The sequence below is a fragment of the Pteropus vampyrus genome, unplaced genomic scaffold, assembly GCF_000151845.1.
Source record: "Pteropus vampyrus isolate Shadow unplaced genomic scaffold, Pvam_2.0 Scaffold306, whole genome shotgun sequence".
Taxonomy (NCBI): Eukaryota; Metazoa; Chordata; class Mammalia; order Chiroptera; family Pteropodidae; genus Pteropus; species Pteropus vampyrus.
Genome location: NW_011889087.1, coordinates 1,568,977 through 1,591,717, shown reverse-complemented (window position 1 = coordinate 1,591,717; position 22,741 = coordinate 1,568,977). Strand labels below are relative to the sequence as shown.

General features: G+C 49.5%; 4 protein-coding genes across 11 annotated transcripts in view; 2 read left to right on the top strand and 2 right to left on the bottom strand.

The window, feature by feature from the left end:
- Positions 1-7,496, bottom strand: part of EFTUD2 (elongation factor Tu GTP binding domain containing 2) — a 35,456-nt gene extending 27,960 nt beyond the window's left edge. For 2 of the 4 annotated variants that reach the window (XM_011377127.2, XM_011377128.2), the window contains exons 1-2: positions 7,358-7,496; positions 4,533-4,641 (exon numbers count right to left, since the gene is read on the bottom strand). In XM_011377127.2, coding sequence (XP_011375429.1) covers positions 4,533-4,637 — 105 coding nt within the window. In that variant the 5' untranslated portion in view covers positions 4,638-4,641; positions 7,358-7,496. Of the gene's footprint in view, positions 1-4,532; positions 4,642-6,307; positions 6,418-7,336 lie in introns of those variants that run through there. The other 2 variants (XM_011377129.2, XM_023521520.1) reach the window with 2 other exon arrangements.
- On the top strand, positions 7,474-10,661 carry CCDC103 (coiled-coil domain containing 103). 3 transcript variants are annotated; one of them, XM_011377126.2, is made up of 4 exons: positions 7,474-7,550; positions 8,758-8,909; positions 9,306-9,435; positions 10,073-10,661. In XM_011377126.2, exons 1-4 carry the CDS (start codon positions 7,521-7,523, stop codon positions 10,523-10,525), a joined length of 765 nt encoding a protein of 254 aa, XP_011375428.1. In that variant the 5' UTR covers positions 7,474-7,520; the 3' UTR covers positions 10,526-10,661. The 3 variants fall into 3 exon arrangements, with proteins under 3 accessions (XP_011375428.1, XP_023377291.1, XP_023377290.1); XM_023521523.1 differs by lacking the exon at positions 7,474-7,550 and adding an exon at positions 7,733-7,812; XM_023521522.1 differs by lacking the exon at positions 7,474-7,550 and adding an exon at positions 7,733-7,828.
- Positions 10,662-11,537: 876 nt separating this feature from the next.
- On the top strand, positions 11,538-12,782 carry LOC105303527 (Ig-like V-type domain-containing protein FAM187A). The gene has a single exon (XM_011377231.1). It carries the CDS (start codon positions 11,538-11,540, stop codon positions 12,780-12,782), a length of 1,245 nt encoding a protein of 414 aa, XP_011375533.1.
- A 774-nt stretch (positions 12,783-13,556) lies between these two features.
- GFAP (glial fibrillary acidic protein) lies at positions 13,557-22,741 on the bottom strand. 3 transcript variants are annotated; one of them, XM_011377124.1, is made up of 10 exons: positions 22,224-22,705; positions 21,241-21,301; positions 20,949-21,044; positions 19,959-20,120; positions 18,590-18,715; positions 18,225-18,445; positions 17,629-17,672; positions 17,147-17,266; positions 15,813-15,898; positions 13,557-15,179 (listed from the first exon to the last, which is right to left on the bottom strand). In XM_011377124.1, exons 1-10 carry the CDS (start codon positions 22,682-22,684, stop codon positions 15,138-15,140), a joined length of 1,419 nt encoding a protein of 472 aa, XP_011375426.1. In that variant the 5' UTR covers positions 22,685-22,705; the 3' UTR covers positions 13,557-15,137. The 3 variants fall into 3 exon arrangements, with proteins under 3 accessions (XP_011375426.1, XP_011375427.1, XP_023377289.1); XM_011377125.1 differs by lacking the exon at positions 17,147-17,266 and having other exon boundaries at positions 22,224-22,741; XM_023521521.1 differs by lacking the exons at positions 13,557-15,179; positions 15,813-15,898 and having other exon boundaries at positions 16,694-17,266; positions 22,224-22,741.

The following is a 22,741-nucleotide window of genomic DNA, read 5'->3' as shown; positions in this document are numbered from 1 at the left end:
AGAATATACTGGAAGGAGGGTGATTAGTTACGAGGCTACTGCAAATATTTCAGGAAAGAGATGACAGTGATGGTAGCTTGGACTGAAGTGGTAGCTGTGAAGGTGGTGAGGAGAGGTTTGATTCTGGGTATGCTCTGAAGGTGGAGTCAAAGTGCATTCTAATGAATTGACAGTAGGTGTGAAAAAAAAGAAAAAGAGGCAAGGTTTTTGACCTGAGCCACTGGAGAATGGCACTGTCTTTACTGAGATGAGAAAGACTGCAGCAGGTTGGGGGTGGAGCAGGGGGCAGGGAGGGGGAGAAGCTCAGTGTAAGACCTGCTAAGTTTGAGATGCCCTATTAAACACCGAATAGAGATACCAAGAAGGAACTTGGACATACGAACCTGAGGTTCGAGAGAAAGGTCCAGAATAGAGATACATATTTGAGAATCCTTAGTGTATATTTGATAGGCCGGATATGAATGTAGATAGAGAAGAGGTATAAGGAATGGAGCCCTGGGGCCTGTTGATGTTTAGAGGTTGGGGAGATGAGGAGGAACCAGCAGTGAAAACTGAGAAGGACCAGCCAGTGAGAAGGAAAACCTGGGGGTTCCTTGGAAGCTGAGGGAAGAGGGAATTTCAAGGAGGGAGTGATCAGCTGGGTCGGTCAGATGCTGCAAACAGGTCAAGTAAGATGAAGACTGGGTCTGGGGCAGAGGTCACTGGTGACCTTGACCAGAGCAGTCTCTGTGGAATGGGAGAGGCAAAATGACAGAAGTGGGTTTGAGAGAAATGCGAGGAGAGGATTTGGAGATGGCAACTATCAACAACTCTTTTGAGATGTGCTGCACTGGAAGCAGGAAAATGGAAAGTAACTGAAGGGGGATATGGGGTCAAGAGAGGATTTAAAGATGAAATAACAGCAAGTCTGTATGTTGATGGGGATGCTCTAGTAGAGAGGGAAAACTGGTAACGCAGGAGAGAGGGGAACATTGCTGGAGGAACGTGTTGAGCACGTGAAAGGATGGGATCTAGTTTCTAGTCGACAGAAACGAACTAATCATTCATCAGAACAGGAGGGAAGGCATATGGCACAGATGCAGAGAGGTGGGTAGATGTAGTGGTGGGAGCTTGTTTTCCTTCACACAAATTCCAGCATGTAAACTTCTTTCTTAAAAAGAACACGAAACCCTCCAGTGGTAAGTTGCCCGGCCACTTCCTATCATCTTTACATTCTACTTGTATTAATGTGACCTAAGATTACATTAGCTCTTTTGGTAGCCGCACATATTCCACTGGTGGTGGCTTCAAAATAGCTATCAAGCCAGTTTCCTCCTGCCTCATACTGCTAGATGTATGTTGAATCTAGGTGTATGATTTTATGTAATAATTTCTAACTACCTATAATTACTTCTACCTGAGTGTCCTGACGGTAGCTCAATTTGACAAGTCTAAAGTAAAACTAAAAAAGCATCTTTTTATCACTTCCTTTTGTCTGTTATAACCAGTGTTCATCTGGTCATCCAGCTCCCCCCATTCTTTTTCTCCCCCAACATTCAAACAGTGACCCAACTCTTCATCTTTATATCCTTCCAATGTGATGAACTTCTGCAGGCCTCCTGACCCTCCCTTCACTAAAGGATCCCAGCATCTTGCTTTGATCATGTCACCCTTACTCCCAGTTTCCCACTCAAGGCCTTCTCCAGTGTGGCCCCTCCTCCTCAGCTTCACACTCCCAGCTGTCCTCCAGCAACTGCACTTTGGAAATTGGAAGGGGAAATCATTTTCTCTGAACATACCACCTCTGGGCCCCTGCTCACTGTACGCCTAGAATGCCCTTCCCTCTTTCCGGTTTCCATTATCAAAATTCTATGCATCTCACTGCTATATGTCTCAATAAAAAAAATGTTTAAAAATAATCTGTGCATCCCATGTGGACGAGGAGGTTATAGGAGCTCTTATTCTGCTAGAAGGAGTATAGACTGACGCAGTCACACTGAAGAGTAATCTGATGGTACTTAGTATAAACAATTAAGTATAAATATGATCCTATGATCAGCGACTCTGTTTTTGGGAATATAACCCAAAGAAATTTTCACATGGTGCATAAAATTGAGAATATTCACTGCAGTATTATGTGTCGAGGGAAGGCTGACGGCAGGTAACTTGGGGTACCCATCGCTAAGTAACGCACAGCAGGGAGAACTGAACGGCAAGTTGTCACAGACTAGACATACTCACAGCAACAGAGCTGGATCCTAAAATGCATCACTCATCACATGCTCAGTGGCAAAAGAAACAGAATGATACAGATAACAGGATACCATTTACTTAAATTAATGTACTTAAATTAATGCACATATACAATGCAACTGTACACTTTGCAACTCACACAAACAAAAAGCACACATATGTTAGATCAATTACTACGGTAACAGGTATGAGAGATAAAAAGGAATTAATAGGTTAAATAAGAGCACAGCCTTGGCAAGCAATAATATCAAGGAGCATGAGCTAGAGTATGATTAACTCAATCTTCTGCACCGAGGTAAAAACATTCACACACAGCCTAACCATTCTTTTTTGTTGTTGTTATTAATAGCTTTAGTGAGATATAATTCACATTCCACTGAATTCACCAATTTTAAATGCACAATTCAATGGTTTTTAGTATATGCAGAGTTGTGCAACCATCACCACAATCAATTTTAGAACATTTTTATCACCCCCAAAGGAAACTCTGTATCCTCTAGCTATTACCCCCCAATTCCACGCCAATTCCACGCCCCCAACCTACACAGTCGCTAATCATTCTACTTTCTGTCTCTACAGATGCCTACCCTTTCTTCAGGTCTACTTTGAATGTGACTTCCCTCAGTTATCTTTCTTGGTCATCCCAGCCAGGAAGAATGCCTCCTTATATACTACTATTATGAATACAAATTAATATGATCTAAATGGCACTTGTCCTTCCCTATCTCATAAATATTTTTGCATGTACTTCATCTCCCCTGGCAAGCTGTAGATTCCTGCAGGGCAGAGATAATGCCTTGGCTCTCTCAGCATTATGATTCCTTGCAAATAGTAAGTGCTCTATAAATACTTAATGAATTCTTGGGCTCTATTTAGCCAGGAATTCAAGTTTGTTGGGATCACTTTGAATTTACATTCCATTATCCAATAATTAGCTTATGTGATGTGCAAATATTAGAAACTTCTCTTCTCTATCTTCACCTAGGTCACTGATAAAAAGGTTGAAAAGGATGGGACCAAGCATGGATGCTAGGGGCATGTCACAAGAGCTCTGGTGGTGATCCATTAATCAAACTCTTTGGGCCCCATTGTTCAACAGCTGTGACTTTTCCTTGTATTATGACTCAGCCTCTATTTTTCCACAAGGACATAATGAGTTACAGTGGTTACCTTGGGGAGTGAAATGGATTAAGAACCAAAGAATATTTTCTATCTGATTTGAATAAGAGTATATTCATGAGTTACTTGTATAATAAAAAATATTGCTTTAAAATAATATTTTTAAAAAAGAAAATAACTGGTTTATAAGAAAAGTGATTTCAAAAGCCTTGCCGAAATCAAGATACATAATATCCACAGCACACCTCTGACCTATAATATCTCAAACTAGTAATTGTATCAAGAATAAATTTTTATAAACTCATATAACCTTCCTAAGTATTCGATGTCATCTGTGTTAAATTTCCGTCCATAATTTTTACCATGGATGCATATCACACTTATTAGCCTATAGTTTCTGAAATGCAATGCCTTATCTCCATCTTTGCAAAGTAGGACGAATTGCCTGATTCACTTTCTAGGACCACAGCCAGTCCCCAGTTTCTTAAAGATGACCACAGAGGCTCTGAGCTTCCCTCTTTGAGGTCTCCTCCACCACCCCACCTAGGTAGGACCCAATGCATATGGTGGACCTGGAGACGTGAACATACTCAAGTCCGCGAGATGCTCTCTTTTAGCCTCACCTATACGGCTCAAATTTACTTTTCCTTTTCCAGTGTTTATTCGATTTTTTTCTAGTCTGAAGGACATTTTCTCTGATGGAGAAGACAGATGGGATGGCAGCCGGGACTTCTGCCCTGCTTCCCTGCTGTTTCATTAATGCCACACCTCCATCGATAAGCAGTGGGCCTATTTACTTCTTATTCTGAACAGTGCTAAAATATAAAAGCCATCTTTGGAGTCTTTTGCAAGCCTCAAATCATCTGGACTTCATCCTCCATAGCTCTCCCGAAGGGGAGTCATAGGAGTCTGCACCTTCTCTTCCTGCTTTTATTCATCTTTCAAAACCCGAGCTTATGAAGGACTTCCCAGGGCACCTGTGCTTGGAAAAGGTGACTACCTTATATTTCCTTTCGGAACTTCAATAGCTAAGTTTTCTTAGGAGCAGTATAAGAACCCTAATAAGTCATATCACAAAGAGGACAATGTTAGAGATATAAACAGGTATTATGGGAGCAGAGTGGATTCAGTACTTTATTGCTTTTTTAAGAGAGAGAGAAAAAAAGCAATTTACGCCTTACCTCGTCAAGATCTTTGGTCTCTCTGCCCAATTCATCATCATCTTCATCAGAATCTAGCTCTGGGCCAATATAATTCCCAAACTCATCATACAAGTCAGTATCCATGATGCTAAAATGCAAGGAGAAGAGGAATGAGATTCTGGTAAGGTAATGAAGGCCTCCATGGATCCACCTTTCAAGCCTTATAGTTGACCATATCCCATCACACAGCCCCTCTCCAGTTACATCAACCCACTGAGTGGTCCCCTCAAAGCCCTGGACATTCCCTATTTCTTCTACCCATTGTCACTGTTTACATACTCTTCTTCCACTTCTTTTTTAATGCTAAAATGATTTTTAATTGTAAAATAATTTAATACCATAAAGTTGCAAAAATAGTACAAATCTTTCTTTTTCCTAAATTATTTGAGAATAAGTTGCTGATACAATGCGTCGTCACCCCAAAACTTTATTTAGTGCAGGAGTTTGCAAATTATGGCCTGTGGCTAAATCTGGCCTGCCGCCTGATTTCACAAGCCCCCAAGCTAAGAATGCCTTTGACATTTTTAAACAGTTGAAAAATCAAAAGAATATTTCATGATACATGAAAATTAATTACATGAAATTCAAATTTCAATGTCTATAAGAACAGCTTTATTAGAACATGGCCATGCTCATTCATTTATATTGTCTACAGCTGCTTTCACAGTGTAACAGCAAAGCTGAGTAGCTGCAACTGAGTCCATATGGCCCAAAAAGCCTAGAATATTTACTATAGAAAAATTTCTGTCTGTCAACCGCTGGTTTAGTGTCTGATTCCTACAAACAGGGACATTCTCGTACATAATCAGAAAAACACTATTGACACATTATGACCACCTAACCACAGACCCCCCCAGTCACGTTTCACAAACTGTTCCAATAATGTCCTGCATAGTAAAGGATCCAATCCAGGACTGCATTTTTGCATTTAGTCGTCAAGTCTTTAGTTTCTTTTACTATGGAACAGTTCCTCAGTCTTTCCTTGACTTTATGACTTGACACTTTTGAAGATTACAGGCTTGTGAGTTTGTAGAATATCCCTTAGCTTGGGTTTGTCTGTTTCCTCATAATTAGGGATTTCTGGCATTTCTGGCAGGGATATCACAGAAGTGATGCTGAATTCTTTTTAGTGCATCTACTCTCTGGTGGTATATGATTTTAATTTGTCTCGTTAGTGGTGATATAACTTAATCGCCTGATTACCAAGATGTCTGGCAGGCTTTTCTATTGTAAAGTTACTTGTTTTCTCTTTGCAGTTAATAAGTATTTTATGGGTTTTCTATACTTCAATTACTGAAATTCTATTCAAAGTACAGCTCAAATGCCACCTCCTTCAAGCTTTCTGAGATCCTCGGTTTCTCTCTCCCCTATGCCGATATAGCCTTACTGGACCTTTACCAGAATTTAATTGTTTTGAAGGCAGTTACCTGTATTACCCTCACCAACTCTACAGCTTACAAGTAATAAACAACAGAAGAGAGCATGGGTTAAGGACTTGAGCTTTGGAGTTGGAAGACCTGGATGTGAATCTTAACTTTGTCACTTAATAACTATGTAACTTCGGGTAAACTACTTCACTCTAAACCTGTTTCCTCAACTGGAATATGGAGTGAATAATTCCCATTGAACAAAAGGTTGTGAGAATTAAACAAAATAGTCTGTGTAAAGAATTGATCAGAGTCCTAGGCTCAATAAATGTTATCTAGCATTTTGGCCATTCTTGAATACAGGAACCCTGTGTTCCTTGTGCCCACCTGTCAATTCAGCTTGCATCAGCAGGAACTGGATAAATGTTAAGTGAATAAAATGTTTGAGATACTGTTATTTCTTGCACTAGGTTAATCTCTCCATCTCCTCAATGCCACCTGTTGAGTGCCGAGTGTAGATAAAATAGAGAATTAAGAGCTTCGAGGATTGGTAATTAAATGTGAATTATTATGGAAACTTTCACATGCATAAATTCTTTTTACTTCCAAAGAGCTATCACATCTGTGCTCATCTCATTCTTCCAAGATCCATGAAAGGCCTGCAGAAATTTGTATAGAAAGCTGTTCATAGGACAAATCAAGCTCATTTCTGCTTCGGGGCCATTGTACTTGCTATTCTCTTCCGAAATGCTCTTCCGTTAGATATTTATACCTCATTCCTTCATTTCATTAAGTTCTCTACTAAAATGTCATCTTCTCTGAGAAAGGTTCCCTTGCCACTCCAAAAAAGTGCCCCATACACACACTCTCCGACTCCCACTTTCACTGTTTTATTATTATTAACATTTATCATTAGCTGACATATTCATGGGTTTACTGTCACCTCCTCACTTCTTCTTTAGGCAGGGGTTTTTTTTTTTTTTTTTCACTTGGAACAGGGCCTGGCACAAAATAAAGCCTCGATAAGTATTTGTCGAATGAATGACTGACTCCAGCAAGGCACAGAGAAGACAGATTTCATTGCAGTTTCCCGCTATAAGGTAGGCTCTCAAAGGAAAACAGAATAAGAACAGAGGGAGCTTGGCAGAAAAGTGAAGACGGCACGGATGGAAGAAGGAGTGAGAGAGGGAGCTTAACAGTGAGAACGACCCCTGCCCATGGAAGGTATTTTACGGATGGACAACACTGAGAGAACCCTGGAATCTGGAGGTGTGTGCTGGGTAGCTTTCATTTCCTTTCCCGCTCCACGCCTCAATTTACCGATCTGTAAAGTGAAAAGGGCAGGGAGCACACAACGTCTCTTCCAGATCTGACATTATTTAATTTCCCTCCCCACCCGAAGCAACCTTCCCATACCACTGACCCGCGCCAGCTCACCTCCCGCCTGCTCAGCCAAAAGCTCCAGTAGGCCGCCGAGGAGGGCACTTCCGTCCGACGCCGCGCCACCGTCTGCGCCCGCCGTCCGGAAGGACCCTGACGACGCCGCGGTCGCGTTTCTGCTGCGGAGGACAGCCCTCTGCCTGAGGACCAGCTTGGAGGAATGCCGGCCGCAGACACAGGAACTAGCAAGGTGGAGGCGTGGATCCTCAAACTAAGGCGTGGGTTTCTCCAAAGAGAGTGAGGCCAGAGGTCGCATACATCTGATCAGGCGCCTTGAGACCACCCTGAACGGAGTCGGGGGCCTTTGGGTTGATCACGTGGGCAAGTTGTTAGAGCAGTTGCTGGGCAACCACAGCTGCTGGGCGTGGTCTACGCTGAGCTGTCTTGTTTCTGTGTATTTGGGGATCCCCAAAGAAAGCAAGGGAACCAAAGCCAGGGCTGCTGGGGTGAAGGTCAGGGGACGGAAGGGTTAGTTTTTCTATTTATTCAATGACTGGGGAGGGCTCAGAACTGGACAGGAGCCAAGACACCTGAGTTCAGGTCCTGGCCAGCCCAACCCCCTTTTTGGGGTTCAACTTACTCACGTTGGGGTGGAGGTGGAGGGCTTTGAGGTTGGATGCGGACCTCCTGCTTCCCTGCTCTTGGGCTGTTGATAATGACTCCGCTACAAAATCTAAATCAATGCACTGAGAGTCTGAGGTTCAAAGGGGTCTCACAGCAAATAAATACCAGAGCCAAGACTAGAACCCATGTAGGTGATCTTCCTGTAGAATCAATCTCAGATACTCGGAGGCTACAGGAGAACGGTGGCAGAACTAAAGAGGTCGCCCAAATACCTAGGGACCTGTGGTCCAGCCCTGGGCTGGACAGAGGGATTTGGGGAGAGGGGTCATTAAGCCCCTTCCTCTGCCACTTCTACTTGATTTCCTGCACAGACGTTGCATCTGGCTTGGGTGAAAAGTATCCTTTTCCATTATTTAATGATGGATGAAATTTTATCACTGACTCAAGCATAGCTAATAGTTCAGCTTTTGTGTAAGGTCTTCTATCATAACTGCCCACATGGAAGAGTGAAGGGACTGAATTTTGAGACCCAAATGCCTCCTCAGCTGAATTATTATTAAGATGTGTTTTGAGGCAAAGAACAAAATTAAGATAGAGTTCCAAACTGAAAGTCAAGATTCTGTTCTATTTTCAGTGGCAAGTCTTAAGCAAGTTCTCAGTGTGCAACTCAGCTCCCCTCAGTAGAGAATGAGATTTTTGTAACACCCCCCAACATAAGTGACAAGATATCCAGAGTGCTTTTGTGTCATTTTGTGGGCTAGTAAAGAATCCAGATGCACACTCTTCCCCCTGTTATTGACCTTCCCCTGTGTCCATTCCTTTTGCCTTCCCAGGCACAGGCCATGGAAAGGAATGACATCATTGACTTCAAGGCTTTGGAGAAAGAGCTGCAAGCTGCACTCACTGCCGATGAGAAGTACAAACGAGAGAACGCTGCCAAGTTACGGGCAGTGGAACAGAGGGTTGCTTCCTATGAAGAGTTCAGGTTGGCTTAATGCTATTTTCATGCATTCCTGTTATGGTGGACAAAGGTAGATAAGAGCATGTGCTTTGATGTTAGACAATTCTGAGCTCAGTGCTATCCCTACCCTCTGCTACCTGAGTGATCTTGTGCAAGTTATTTAACCTCTTTGAGCCTCTGTTGCTCATCTATAAAAAGAGAGTAACCATTATTATGATTAAATGAGTTATCACATGTAAGATTTCTAAGCACAATGTCTGGCACATGAGAAGTGCTCAAAAGCTGTCAGCTATTGGTGCTGTTGTTGTTATTGTTGTTATTGTCGTTATTGTCATATTGGCCTGCCAACAGGTTCAGCCTATATCATATAATGTCCAGCCACCTCATACCCATCCCCTAATATCTGTCCTTTGCCCACAGGGGTATTGTCCTTGCATCACATCTGAAGCCACTGGAGCAGAAGGATAAGATAGAAAAGAAGACTGTGCCCTGGAACTGTCACAGTACTCAGAGAAAGACCTCCCAGGACGAAACCACTGAAATCTGCCAGGTAGGTGAGGCCCAGCGGGATTCTCTGCCCTAAATCTCCAGTCCTATCTTCTTACAAACCATACTTTTCTTTATTTCTCATGTGAAGCCAACAGAGGCAGGTTTCTGCCTCCAATCTCAGAAAGAAAAGCAACCAGTGAATGGTGGGGGTGAGTTAAATTGGGCAGAACAAGTCAGAAAGGAGGGCTACGCAGGTCTCCTTCAGTCAGTTCTTTGACCTGTATTCACAGGTCAGATTGGGGTTGCTCCAGGTTATATGTACATAGTATAATGATCCAGTGGCAGTGTTGAGAGGGAGACCCAGACTGTCGGAGCCCTTTAACACTCACCTTGAGTTCTTTCAGTCATCCCCTCTGCCCTGCTCAGAGTAAACCCTGACTCGCTCTTCCGTTCATCAGTAGGAAAATCCTGGTACAACTGAGAATCTTGAAGCATGGCCTGGATTCTTTGGGCCCCTCCCTCCCTTGTTCCACCCCTAGTTTCCTCATCTGAAAATGAGACCCATTGGGACCACAGCTTTCCCAGTGCTCAGAGAGCAGTACCAGAGCTTAGATGAAAACCCACGGGCTCTCCTCATTCCCATTGTCACAGAGCAGTTGGAAGAGCTCTGGATTCCCTTTTCTTCTTTTGTGATCTAGGAGAAAACACGCCTGCAGCCTGAGACCTCAGCAGAGTTCTACCGTGATTGGCGGCGATACTTGCGGAGTGGGCCAGAGCGCTACCAGGCCCTGCTACAGCTTGGAGGTGCCAAGCTAGGACAGCTCTTCAAGACAGACGTGGGATTTGGACTTCTAGGGGAGCTGCTGATTGTGCTGGCCGATCACGTGAGGCCGGCAGACCGCTTGGTGGTGTTGGGGATCCTGCGCAGCCTGGCCGGCACCGGGCGCTTCGCCCTGAACCTGAGCCTGATGAGCCATGCAGAGAGAGAGAGCTGCAGAGGCTTGTTTCAGAAGCTGCAAGCCATGGGCGCCCCCAGACCCACAAAGGAGGGGCTCGGCCAGGAGGAGCAGGATCTAGAGGAGCTGCCTGGTGGACTCCAGGAGGAGGAGCGGCTCCTGCAAGAGCTGCTAGGGCCGTACCAGGTGGATTGATAGGATCAGTTATCTTCAGAGGACCCCAGCATTTTTTGGTGGTTGTCCTGGGGCTCTACAGGATTGTAATAAGAAGCCTGCACCTAATTCCTTTCTCAACTTGGAATTTTCAGAGTAAAAGCCAAAATCAAATCTTCTCCTCTTTTCTAGTCCTTTGGTGGCTCGATATTCTGAAATGTGTAGATCCACAGATGGTCAAGGGCCCAGGAAGCTAAAAGAGCTTTGCCTCCTGCCCTTGGAGTCTACCACACTTGTGGTTCACAGCCCTGAGAGATGGGCGTGTGCCCAATCTGGTGCTGGCTATACCAGTTACATCCTCCATCTCAAAAAAGAAAGAAGCAAAATCGTGAATCTTCCATGGCAAACAAATACAAATCTCCATAGTTCTTAACAAGAATATTTATAACCTAAAACCAATGAATGGACATTTAATCGACAAATGATCAAATGCTAACCTACTTGAGGTGCAATATTTTTCCCTAGGGGCTGAGTTCCTGTGCACGTTAGGCCTGGGAAAGCCCCAAGCCATCAATTTAGGTCTGGCCAGCCTCCCAGGCTTCTTCATATGCCAGATGTGTAGGTGGGTGGGTTTCCTTCAACTCCTGGACTAACCAAAGGGAAGACCTTCTCACCAGGCAGGCAGGGCAAGGCCTGGAACAGGGCAGCAGAGATTTCCCTGTCTAGCTTCTGGACCCTTGGCTTCTCATTCCAGTTTCTCCTGGCCCATTCTTGGGTGAGAGTGCCAGTGTTCTAGAAAGGGGAGAAGGGCCAGATTCTAGAATGGATTTTCCCTTGAGATCGCATCTGTCACATTAGAAGGGCATCGTGTACATCAGCTGGGAATAAATTGCTTTGCTTTTGGCTGCTTCCCCTACAGATTGTTGCTTCTTTTCTTGGCTGCTTAATCCTTTCCTCATATAGATGCTCCCTCTGGTAGTGATTTCTAGAAGCCCCATAGACCTTTAGTGCCTTGGTTTTGCTTCTCCCCCTCGGATCCTTCCTTCCTGCGGGCATGAACTTGGCCCACACCACAGTGCTCCTGTGGGTGTGGGGGAGTCTCCAAGCCTTTGAAATCGTGGAGAAGGAGAACATTTTTCAGAGGACCCCCTGCCCTGCTTTCCTGATGTTCGACAATGCAGCCTACCTGGCCGACATGAGCTTCGAGCTGCCCTGCCACTGCAAACCAGAGGAGGTGTCCGCTGTAGTCTGGTACTACCAAAAGCGCCTTGGTAGCAGCCACACCAAAGTACTCACAGACTTCGATGGGCGGGTGCTAACTGAGGCAGCCCAGGTGCGGGTGGGCAGTGACATGCTGGTCCGCTTCAGCATTCGCATGTTCAGCCTGTTGGTGTTCCAGGCCCAGCCCGAGGACTCAGGCTTGTATTTCTGTGGCACCCGCAAGGGGGACTATTTCTATGCCTACGATGTGGACATCCAGAGCGGTGAGGGAATGGTGGCCACCTTCAAGGACCAGGGCCAGGAGCCCTTTGCAGATGAGTACCATGGGAGCCTCCATGTCTTCACCACCTTCTGGGAGTGGACCCCCTGTGACCGCTGCGGGGTGCGCGGGGAGCAGTGGCGCCTTGGCCTCTGCTACCTGCAGAGCCCAGACCTCTCTCCCCGCTACCGTAAGACACTGCCAGATGTGGTGTCCTGTGGTTCACAGGCTGTGCCAAGAAAGCTGCGGGCCAAGGCCAGGGACCATACACCTGAGCTACTGGTTCGGAGCTGCATGGTGCCCTGCAAGAAAACGACGATGATCCAGAAGGGCGTGATGGCCATCTTCAGCTACGTGTCCAAAGTGGGCAGCCAGCCCTGGGTGCCCCAGGTGCCCATTCAGTTCCACCAGCAGAGGCTGGGCCACGGACTCATCATCTCCTGTCCTGGTGCCCGGCCAGAGCATGCTGTGGCCTGGGACAAGGACCACCAGTACTTCTACCGCACAGAGTACCTGAAGGGTGTCAACAGGTCCATGAGGGTGTTCATTGACCACGGCAACCATCTCCACATCCGCTTCACCCAGCTGAGTGACCGGGGCATCTACTATTGCTGGCTGCAGGGGGTACAGATCGCTGGGTTCCGACTGGGCGTGACATCTCGAGGGCGCTACAAGGCCTCATTCTCAGACCCCGAGACTCGCTCTGCCATGGAGCTCACCCTGATAGGATATCTGCTCATCACGTCAGTCTTTGTCACCATTCACCTCTGTCGTTGCTGCGGTTACTTATTTCGCTATTGTCCCAACTTCGCCCCCTAGGCTCTCCCCCAGCTCTAAAGACTGGTTGTGTTCAAATGTGTTTGTTAAATGATACCAGGTACCACTGGGTCAGTATCCCTTTCTTGGTGGGGACCTGTGGCAAGGGGGTGTGGACAGATTTGTCAATTACAACCTGCTCTCTCTCCATTTTCATGGTTACATCTGGGACCTCATCTGGGAAGCAGGGAAGCCTGAGACAGGTGGGGGATGGGGGGCTGAGGCCACGGTGCACATGTCTTCTGACTTCACAGTCAGCTCAGAGAAGGAAGAGGGAACCTAATGTTCATCAAATGGCCTGTTTGGTATCGAGGTGCTTTATTTTCTTGCCTTCGAGGATTGCCAGTTGAATTGAAGGTAGCAGGGAAAGGGAAGAAGAAAAAAGGGGTGGGGGGCTTGTATACATCCTCTCTGCCTTCCTCCTCAGCCTCATCCTGGGACTGGCTGGTAGAAATGGTGGATTTGAGAACAAAGGTAAAGACTAGAACAGGGGAAATGGGTGAGGAAAGTGGAGGTCAGATTCAGGGCTTTCCTGAGAGACTGCACCCAGGCAGTGGACTGGGAATAAGAATAGGGGCTGGAGCAAAGGTAGGGGTGGGGTAGGGGGGCCAGGGCTGCTGTGGCAGAGCAGGGCGGGAGGTGGGAGTTGTCATGTGGCTACTGCTGTGGAGGTTTAGGCTTCCGAGATGATCAGTGATAAGCAAGTTGGGTCTTGTCCAAGGCTACTTGCTGCCCCCTTCCCCCCACCCGGCCTCTCCTGAACAGATCAGAGACCACTCTGGGGGAGGCTGCAGCGGTTGGCTTTATTTACTTCAGTGACTAAAGGCAGCAGCGGTGCCCCTGAAGATTAGCAGCAGTGGGTGGCAGGAGGGAATCAGGAAAAGGGCACCAAGTCTTGGAAAGACAGATGGACTCCCACTTCTCCATCCATTTGGCCTTAGAGGGGAGAGGGAGACCCTGGGGTGGGTCCTCTCTGCCCCATTTCTGGGTATGGATAGTCCCGGGGGCACCCCCCCTCCCCCACATCTTCCAGTGGAAAGCAGAGCAGATGCTCTGGGTAAAAGTGTGTGCTCCCAGCTGCCCCGCCTCCAGGCTGCAGGGACACAAACCAAGGTCTTCGCTCTCCTTGTGCCTCAATTTCCTAAATTATAGAATAAGGTGCTACCTAAAATATCGGGTATATTTTGTATTTGAGTAAGAGGGGACCACCAGGCCCTTGGCTTATGGAAAAGCAGTAGGTCGCTGTGGACAGGGCCAGTTGTATTATGGTGGCTTCGCCCAGCAGCATTTGCTGGGGTCAGGAGGCAGCAGCTGCATGGCTCAGGGGCCTGGGTGGACAGGGCTTATGTGGAAAGGCAGGGGCCTTTAGAACTGGGACAAAGTGTGTCCTGCTCCTGTAGACAACAGCCCCTTTCTCTCCTGTTCTAGTATCTTCAAGAAGATGAGTCCCTTCCTTGATTCCAAGTGTAACTGGTCACCCATATCCCCAACTCTGATGTCTAGCATCATCCCACTGCCTCTCCACCATCTCTACCTTCCCCTCAGCCTATATGGGGGAGTCATCCTACACTTGACCTCCCTGTGCTGACACCCAGGGGCCAGGTAGCCCCCTTTACTCCTTCCCAGCACCTCTTCCCTCTCCACTTACACTCAAATCCCCCAAGTGCTGAGAATCAAGCTCCCACCCGCCCAGAGCATGCCCACATGGTAGCTCAGTGGGGCTGAGACACTTGAATTATCACTCAGGAGGCCCCTCTGGAATCTGGGCAGGCCAGGAATTCTGTCTGCCGATGACTCCAGATGGCAGGATACGCCCCCACCTACTCTCAGGCTGGCCAGGGTCCGTCTAGAAGAATGAGCCTCTGACCAGGGCTTCCTAGCCTGCAGTGACTTTCCCTTCCTGTCTCAGAGTCTCAGTTTTCCTCCAGCAGCCTGAGGAAACTCAAAGTCCCACTTCTTAGATAGCCCAGAGACCTCCAGCTCTAGCAACAGTTGCCATGACAACAAGGATGAGGATACGGAGAGTGATTTGTTAGGTCCCTAAGCCCTCTCCAACTTCTCTCCTCCCTCCCAATTCTAACCCAGGGTGCTGGCCATGCCCCTCTAGGCTGCCCCTTTGGGGTGAGTGCCCTGTTAGTTGAAGTTGCTGGTTGTGGGGTAGGTGCTGTCTGGCAGGCCTAATGCTGACAGAGCCTGGGGCAGCAAGCTGGCAGAGAGATGGAGCGGGGAGGGGAGCAACTAGGGTGGGAGTGGGGACTCAGGCTTGGGGAAATTAGCTATCACAGGAGGGGCAACTATCCTGTTTCCTGCTGCAGGCCTCTCCTGCTATGGGGCAGGAGCCATGAGGTGGGTCCTGCCTCACATCACGTCTTTGTGCTCCTGCTTGGACTCCTTAATGACCTGTAGGGGACAGAGAAGGTGCACAGGGGCACAGTTAGGAGTTCATGCAGAGTTGGGGTCCACCATTGCTAGGCTACGTGACCTTGGGCAAATCCCCAACCTTCCAAGGTCTTTCTTTTCTATGAGAGTAACCAGAACTCCCTTATGCAGCAGTCAGAGGGGAAAATGAGCACCATGCCCGGCACATGGGATTAGATGAGCTAGTGCTGTTGCTGCTGTGATGGGGAGAGGGTTATGCCAAATCTCCCTTTCCCATTCCTCTGGCAGGTTCCTTCAACCAAGCTGGAAACTGAAAGTTTTGAGTAAAAACCGCTGACTTTAATTTTCTTTCTCTTTCCTCCGGGCCTGGTGCTGGGGGCACCTGAGTCAGGGTGAGAAAGGGAGAATACCTGAGTCAGGACCCCATCCTATGGCCTAGGCATCCAGCTTCCCTTAAAAATGCCAGCGGAGGGGCTGGGGCATTGAATTCCATCTGGGTTCCTTCTCCTCTTCCAGAGACTCCCTAGGGAGCTCTTGTGAGTTATCAAGAACATCGTATGGGCCAGTCTGGGCTTTCTTCCAGAGCCTGGCCTCAAGAATTCCTGGGGGCAGCCAGAGCCTGACAGGCCAGAATCTCGGGTCTGCTCTCCTCACCTCTCCATCCCGCATCTCCACAGTCTTCACCACGATGTTCCTCTTGAGGTGGCCTTCCGAAACGGACTTGGTGTCCAGGCTAGTTTCTGTAGGTGTGAGGAGAGGAGGCCTCCTGTGGGCACTCAAGGCACTAGACATCCTCTCCCACCCCAGGCTTCCTATCACACCCCAATCATGAATACGAAGCCTATCCAACTAGACAGGGAGAGCCTCGGCTCTTCCAAAAGGGCTGGTGATCCCCCAAGTCCCCACTATGTTAGACAAGTCTTGGCTGCTCTGTCCACTGCCCTGCTCGCCCTTCTGGCCTGGCTGCATTTTAGCCCCTCTGCAAGCCCTCTCCTGGCACCTGGCTTTCTGATGACCTAGCACTGTGCAGAGGAAGGAGCACATGGGCTTTGAAATCAGGCAGGCCAGAGTTCAAGTCCCAGCTTAGCCACTAATCAGCCACACAACCATGGGCAAGTTAATTTACCTCTCCCAGCCTCAGTGTCCACATCTGCAAATGGGGATGATGGTGCCTACTTCTTAGGTGAGAGTGAGGAGTCAGTTAACTGAAATAATGTATGTTAAGTGACTGACACATTAGTGCTCAATACATGTGGGTCCCTTTCCTGTCCCCTCTCCCCTTTCTTACTTCTTTCTGTCACTTCTCTGGGCCCTAATAACCCTTTACTGTCTGGCACTTGGCAGTGTTATCTTTAGCTAGTCCACCTTCTGATGCTGAACTAAGCTCTGGGACATGTGTATTTAGTGTTCCTGAATTTCTAGGCTAGAAGAAGAATGATTTTTCTATAGCTGAGAATCACTTGAGGGCCACATACAAGTAAGAAATAATTTAGTTCCCTCCCCCCTCAGAGAGAAAAATATAACGTGTCACACTGATATTTAAAATTAAGAGCAGGGAACATAAAACTTTATTCACTACATGAGCGCAGTCCAGGGAGAAATAATCCTCTGGGCTGAATCAGCACTGAGCTGAGCATTGGAGCCTCAGGGACAGAAAATCAAGCCAGAGCCTGGCCACCGGGCACAGTGAGACCCTGGGGGCCCTCCCAGTGATGGGGAAGAGGTGAGGCAGAGGCTGGTGTTTGCTCAGAGGCCCCAGAGCATCTCTTCTGAGTACCTTGAACACCAGCCAGCTCCACTAGTTTAACCTACAGTTAACCTGCGCCAGGTCTTGTGCTGGGCACTGAGGTTGCTGGGAAGATGACACAGGCTGGCCCTATAGGAAAACCTGGGATGAGGGAGCCTAAGAAGACAGGGAAATGGGCTTGGCGAGGCTCCCTCCCTGCTAAGTGGAGAAAAGCACCGTGTCTGAGAGGCAGGCAGCTAACCGAGAGCCGGCGGGGCTCCATTTACAATCTGGTGAGCCTGAATTGGTATAACTTGTACTGTGAGGCTTTTGAGATGTCTTGTGACCTTGTGACTTTCTCCTTCTTTGGTGCTTTTGCCCCCTGTAGTGACAAGCAGTTAAAAAAAACAAGAACATAAAATACTCAGATGGGCAGAGCTTGCTCAGGGATCTGCAGATAGGACAGAGGTTGAGACCCTTACCCAGTTCTGTGGTGGAATCGGGGTACGGGGTGGGGAGAGGGACACAAGGAGAGGGACAGGAGCTGCTGCAAGCCCCACCTGGAATGCCCTTGGGATGGTGTGCTCTGGCCAGAAGCTCTGTGGTGAATCATGAAGGCCCTCAAGGAGAGCCGCAGACCTCCTGGCCCAGGTCCTCGGCCTGGCAGGCCAGAGCAGCAGCCCACAGGCCTGGGGGAGGGGGCAAGAATCCAACACCCTGGCCACACGGCCCTGCTCTACTGACCTCGGATCTGCAGGTTGGAGAAGGTCTGCACAGGAATGGTGATGCTGAAAGACAGCAGAGGGAGAGGGGTGACCGGGCTGCCCAAGGACGTCCCAGGAAGGTACTGGTCCAGGGTTATCATGACAGCCTCAAGGACCGCATTCCCCAGCTTTCCCCAGCAGCCAATGTGCTCCCTGGAGCTCCAAGAGTCTGCGAGGGGCGTGGGTGTTATCTGTGAAGATCTCCATTCGATGGACAGTGGGGGCTTGGAGGATGGCAGAGGGGAGGGAAGAGTGGCAAAGTTCTGAGGAGGCAGAAAAGATAGGTTGGGGGGAAAAAAGACCGATTTTTGTTGGGAGGGTCGGAGGTGAGGCTTTAGTTTAAGGGAGGATGATCCAAGTCCTCGTCCTAATCAACATTGATCGAATTGAATCCATTCATTCATTCGTTTGTCGAACATTTATTGAATACCTACTATGTGTTAGGTGAGCACTGTGCTGGGCGCTGGGATAGAAGGGGGCTGGACATGAGGCTGAATAATTCAGTCCCTGAAGGGAGCGAGAGGGCTCTGAGGAGGGGCCGCCGGCGCATTTCCTAAGGTTGCAGTCGGGGCTCACCGGTTCTCCTCGCCCTCCAGCAGCTTCCTGTAGGTGGCGATCTCGATGTCCAGGGCCAGCTTGATGTTGAGCAGGTCCTGGTACTCCTGCAGGTGGCGGGCCATCTCATCCTTGAGGCTCTGCCCCTCCTCCTCCAGCCGGGCCAGCGCCTCCTGGTAACTCGCCACCTCCCGCGCATGGCGCTCCTCCTGCTCTCGCATCTGCCTCTCCAGAGACTCGTTCTGTAGGGTGGAGCCAGCCGGTCCCTCAAGGCATCGTCACGCCACCTGGCTCTGGGACCGGGACAACTCGGGACGACCCTGGCTGTCTCCTTCGCCCCCGCTCCCCGCCCCCGTCCACTGCCCTGCGACCCTGCTCACACTCACCGTGCCACGCAAGGACTCCAGGTCACAGGTCAAGGCCTGCAGCTGGCGCCGGTAGTCGTTGGCCTCGTGCTTGGCCTGGCGGAGCAGCTCCGTGTTGCGGGCAGCGGCGTCTGTCAGGTCCGCAAACTAGATGGGGAGAGGACCCTATGCTGAGGGGCGGACTGCGACTGCGTGTGGGAAGCTGTGTGGGCCCCTGGGAAGGCATGGTCTTTGGGAAGTCAGGGAGGTGAGCAGGACCTCAGAGTTTTTGTCCAGGTCACCCCAGGACACTGGCCCTGGGTGAGATCATTCCCAGTGACTGTGACTCATGGACAGGGGACACAGTAGCTGCTGCTGCATCTTCAATACCTAGCACGGTGTCTGGTCAGGGAATAAATGAATGGACAGTGTTTGCCACAGAATCCAGAGTCCTGCACTGGCAGCTCCACCGAGGATTGAACCCTGTCCTCCCCCACTGTAGACGGTGGGTTCTGCTGAGCAGATACCTGGGTCCTAATAGCCTTCTCACCTCCGGCTTGCAGCGAAGCCCTCACGGCTCCATCGGGCCTCAATCTGTTCAGAACCATCACTGGCTTTTACCACTCATGCTCCTCAGCTCAGTGCCCTGGGCCAGCATATTTGGGCCCCCATCTCTTTGCACTTTTTTGCCTCCAGGCCTCTCCACAGGTTCTGTCTTGAATTTTGGGTGCCCCTTTCCCCTTCTCTTCATGTCCATAGCTGCCAGTCCTGCTTAGGCCAAATGCCCTTCCTTCTATGATATCCTCCCTGGTCCCTTCATTGCATATAGACTCAGCCCTGACGTGTACTCTGTGGATACCATATCTGAGGGCGCATTACATCACCCTGGTGAGACATGTCTTTGTAGCCTGAGCAGTGCTTGGCGTTCAGTAGATGCTCAATAACCCAGGACACAGATTGCAGAGGCATCAAGAATGCAGGCTCCCAAGTGACGTGGCTAGGGTTGGAAATCTAGCTTTATTGCTTAGGAGCTGTGTGACTTTGGGCAAATTGGTTAACTTTTCTGGACTTTAGGTCTCTCATCTGTCAAAGAACAGTACCTACTTTATAGTAAGATAATCAATCCAAAGCACAGGGCCTGGCACACAACAGTGTTTAGTAACAACTAATTATAGGAACAACTATTACTAGTATTTATTATCATTAAAAATAATAGTAGCAATAATAATAAGTACTTATTTGAAGTAATAGTGCCTATGTGACCCTGGGCAAGTCACCTCATTTCTCTGGTGAATGTCACTCACCCAGAGAGGATCCTCTCCCAGTTTTCTCTCCCTTCCTTCCCCAATTCTCTTCTACGGAGCCAGGAGGGCTGCCTGGAGGAGGCAGGCTGGCCCACAGTCAGGGCTACCTTGGATCGGTACCACTCCTCTGCCTCGTGCATGTTGCTGGATGCCACTGCCTCATACTGTGTGCGGATCTCTCTCAGGGCTGCTGTGAGGTCTGGCTTGGTCACATCCAGCTCCACATGGACCTGCTGCCGGGCCAGCTGCTCCTGGATCTCCCGCATCTCCTGACCAGGGTGAGAGAAAGGATAGCAGGGTTCAGGGTCTAGGCTGTGACTGGGTTTTCCTCACAGCATCATGCCTTCTTCAGCCTGCCCCTCGGACACAGATGTCTGCTAAGAGAAATGAGATAATCCTTGTTGGAGGAAGTACATGGGGAGGCTAGTCCAGGCTAGGGGAGGTGGCGGGTAGTTTGGGGACCTCATTGTGTCCTCCTCCCAGGCCCAGACAGGCAGGAGCACTGAAAGTATGCCTGTGTCCTGATGGGAGAGTGACCGAGTCCCTGTGGGTGGGTGTGCCCGTGGGTTCCCAGGTTCCACGGGGTCATGGATGCTGAATCTATGATCTGAGGTCAGAGCTCAGTGGGATCTTTTTGTTATAAATAATTCTCAGTTAAATGGAGACAGATAGCAGAGGAAGTGGAGTCAGAGAGACTGTGTGACTTTAGCAAGTTCTTTAACCTTTCTGAGCTTCAGAGTCCTCTGTGAAAAAGAGATTATACTGGAAGGATGCCTCTCTCATAGGGCTGTAGTGAAGAAGAAAACGAAGCAACAAAGTTCTTATAATTCTCAATAAGTGGAGTGCGTGTCTGTGTGCGTTTTACCAGGGGCTGGTGATGTTCTGTTGTCTGTCTCTATTTCTGTCTCCCTCAGTCTCTCTCTGTCTCCCTGTCCATCCGTCTCTGTCTCTCATTCTCTGTCTGTTTCTCTCCCTGTCTGTCTCTAAGTATCTCTCTGACTCTCTCCCTCTGTCTCTCTCTCCCTCGCTCTCTCTCCCCCTCCCCCTCACTCTTCAGATCTCTATGTTGGCTTTTTGTCCCTCTGCCCTGGCCTTACCTCCTCATGGATCTTCCTCAGGAACCGGATTTCGTCTTCCAGAGACTCAATCTTTCTCTCCAGATCCAGACGGGCCAGGGTGGCTTCATCTGCTTCCTGGAGTAGGGAAGAGGCAAAGGGCTGCTCTGACCCCAGACTCCTCTTCTTCACACCCTAGCTTTGTCTGAGCCCCCTATCTGGGGCTGGGGGAGCAGCATATTGTTTGGGAGGGCTGAGCTTGGGGACTGTGTATGGGTAGGCTGCCATCAACCCTTCCCCCGCACCCCGTACCCTATCCCTCCACCCCCCTGACCTGTCGATAGGTGGCTAGGTTGTTCTCTGCCTCCAGCCTCAGGTTGGTTTCATCTTGGAGCCTGAGGTAGGGGAACACATTCCTGGGTCCAGGCTCTACTGAGAACTCTTAGACCCCTGCCTCAATCTCCCTAGAGTGGCTGCCAGAGAGACCCCCCAGGACTAGTGGAGGGGTAGGAGGAATGAGGGTAGAGGGGTCCTAGACAGAGCCTTGGCCATGAGGGTGAGCAGACGAGGGCCTTTGTATTAACTCATTACTAAGGTGTCTTATCAGGGTTGCTGCACCTGCTCCTGCTCACGCAGGCGCTTCCACCAATGTACACTCACTGTGGCGCACACAAACATGTGGTCCTCCTGCACTTGAGGGCACACATACATGATGGGCTGGCTCAGAAAAGCACCGTGCCCCTGGGGTTCCCTCTGGCCTTTGGAAATGAGTTTTGTTAAGATCTCTGCTTCACAGCTGTGCAGGCTGAAGTGCCTTGACTAGGATCATAAGCTGGTGACAGGCAGAGTTACCTGCGCTCTGAAGCCAGGCCTGTCTGCTCTTCTCCCCCACTTCCTCCCAGAGCTCAGTCCTCCCAGTGCACAGCAACCTCCTCTTCCAATTCCTCCTTTATATGGGCCGGGCTCAGAGTAGGTGAGCTCCCCGCCCACAGTCACAGGGCCCAAGACCCACACAGACCCCGTCTGCTCAGGTCCCTGTCTGCTCTTGCACAGCTTTCCCCAATGGGGAGGTGCTGAGAGTACCCCGCTCCCTGGCAGGAGGTCTTTGGGAATCAGATCCCTGAGGCTCTGGGCCTTCTCCCAGTCCCTCCCATTATCTCAGGGAGCAAGGACAGCCCTCCCCTCCCAAAGGAGCAGAAACCAGGGAGCAGGGAGGCAGAGCCCCCTGCCTGAGACCCAGAAGGCCTGCAGGCACTTCCTTTTGGGAGCTCAGTCCTCCCTGCTCAAGAGGCCCCTCTCCCTTGGCTCCTTTCTCACTTTTGCCTCAGGGTGCCCAGGTCCTGTGCCAGGTTGTCCCTCTCGACCTCGAGCCGGGCGCTGTTGGCGGTGAGTTGATCCAGCCGCAGCCGCAGCTCACGCAGCTCAGCCTGGTAGACATCAGCCAGCTTGGTGGGTTCCTTGGCCCGCAGCTGGTTCAGCTCAGCAGCCAGTGCCTTGTTCTGCTGTTCCAGGAAGCGCACCTTCTCGATGTAGCTGGCAAAGCGGTCATTGAGCTCCATCATCTCTGCCCGCTCACTGGCCCGTGTCTCCTTGAAGCCAGCATTGAGTGCCCCAGCCAGGGAGAAGTCTACCCGGGCTGGGAGTGGGGGCGGCATTCGAGCCAAGGAAAGGCGGGTGCCAGCACCCAGGCGGCGGCTAGGAGTCAGGGCCCCCAGCACCATCTCTGAGGATGAAACATAGGAGCGGCGAGCAGCTGAGGTGACCCGTCTCCTCTCCATCCTGGCCTGGCTCTGCTCTCTCCTGGGATGTGAAGGCTTTATGGAGGAGTGGGCTGG

Excerpts from the sequence above, each read along its gene's own strand:
- CCDC103 (XM_011377126.2), top strand. The coding sequence starts at position 7,521 with ATGCCGGCCGCAGACACAGGAACTAGCAAG. Across the intron at positions 7,551-8,757 it reads CAGACACAGGAACTAGCAAG|GCACAGGCCATGGAAAGGAA; the intron begins GTGGAGGCGTGG and ends TTGCCTTCCCAG. Across the intron at positions 8,910-9,305 it reads GCTTCCTATGAAGAGTTCAG|GGGTATTGTCCTTGCATCAC; the intron begins GTTGGCTTAATG and ends CTTTGCCCACAG.
- LOC105303527 (XM_011377231.1), top strand. The coding sequence starts at position 11,538 with ATGAACTTGGCCCACACCACAGTGCTCCTGTGGGTGTGGGGGAGTCTC.
- GFAP (XM_011377124.1), bottom strand. The coding sequence starts at position 22,684 with ATGGAGAGGAGACGGGTCACCTCAGCTGCTCGCCGCTCCTATGTTTCA. Across the intron at positions 18,716-19,958 it reads AGGAGTGGTACCGATCCAAG|TTTGCGGACCTGACAGACGC; the intron begins GTAGCCCTGACT and ends CTCCCCATCTAG. Across the intron at positions 15,899-17,146 it reads TGGAGCCCCGCCGGCTCTCG|AAACTAGCCTGGACACCAAG; the intron begins GTTAGCTGCCTG and ends TCACACCTACAG.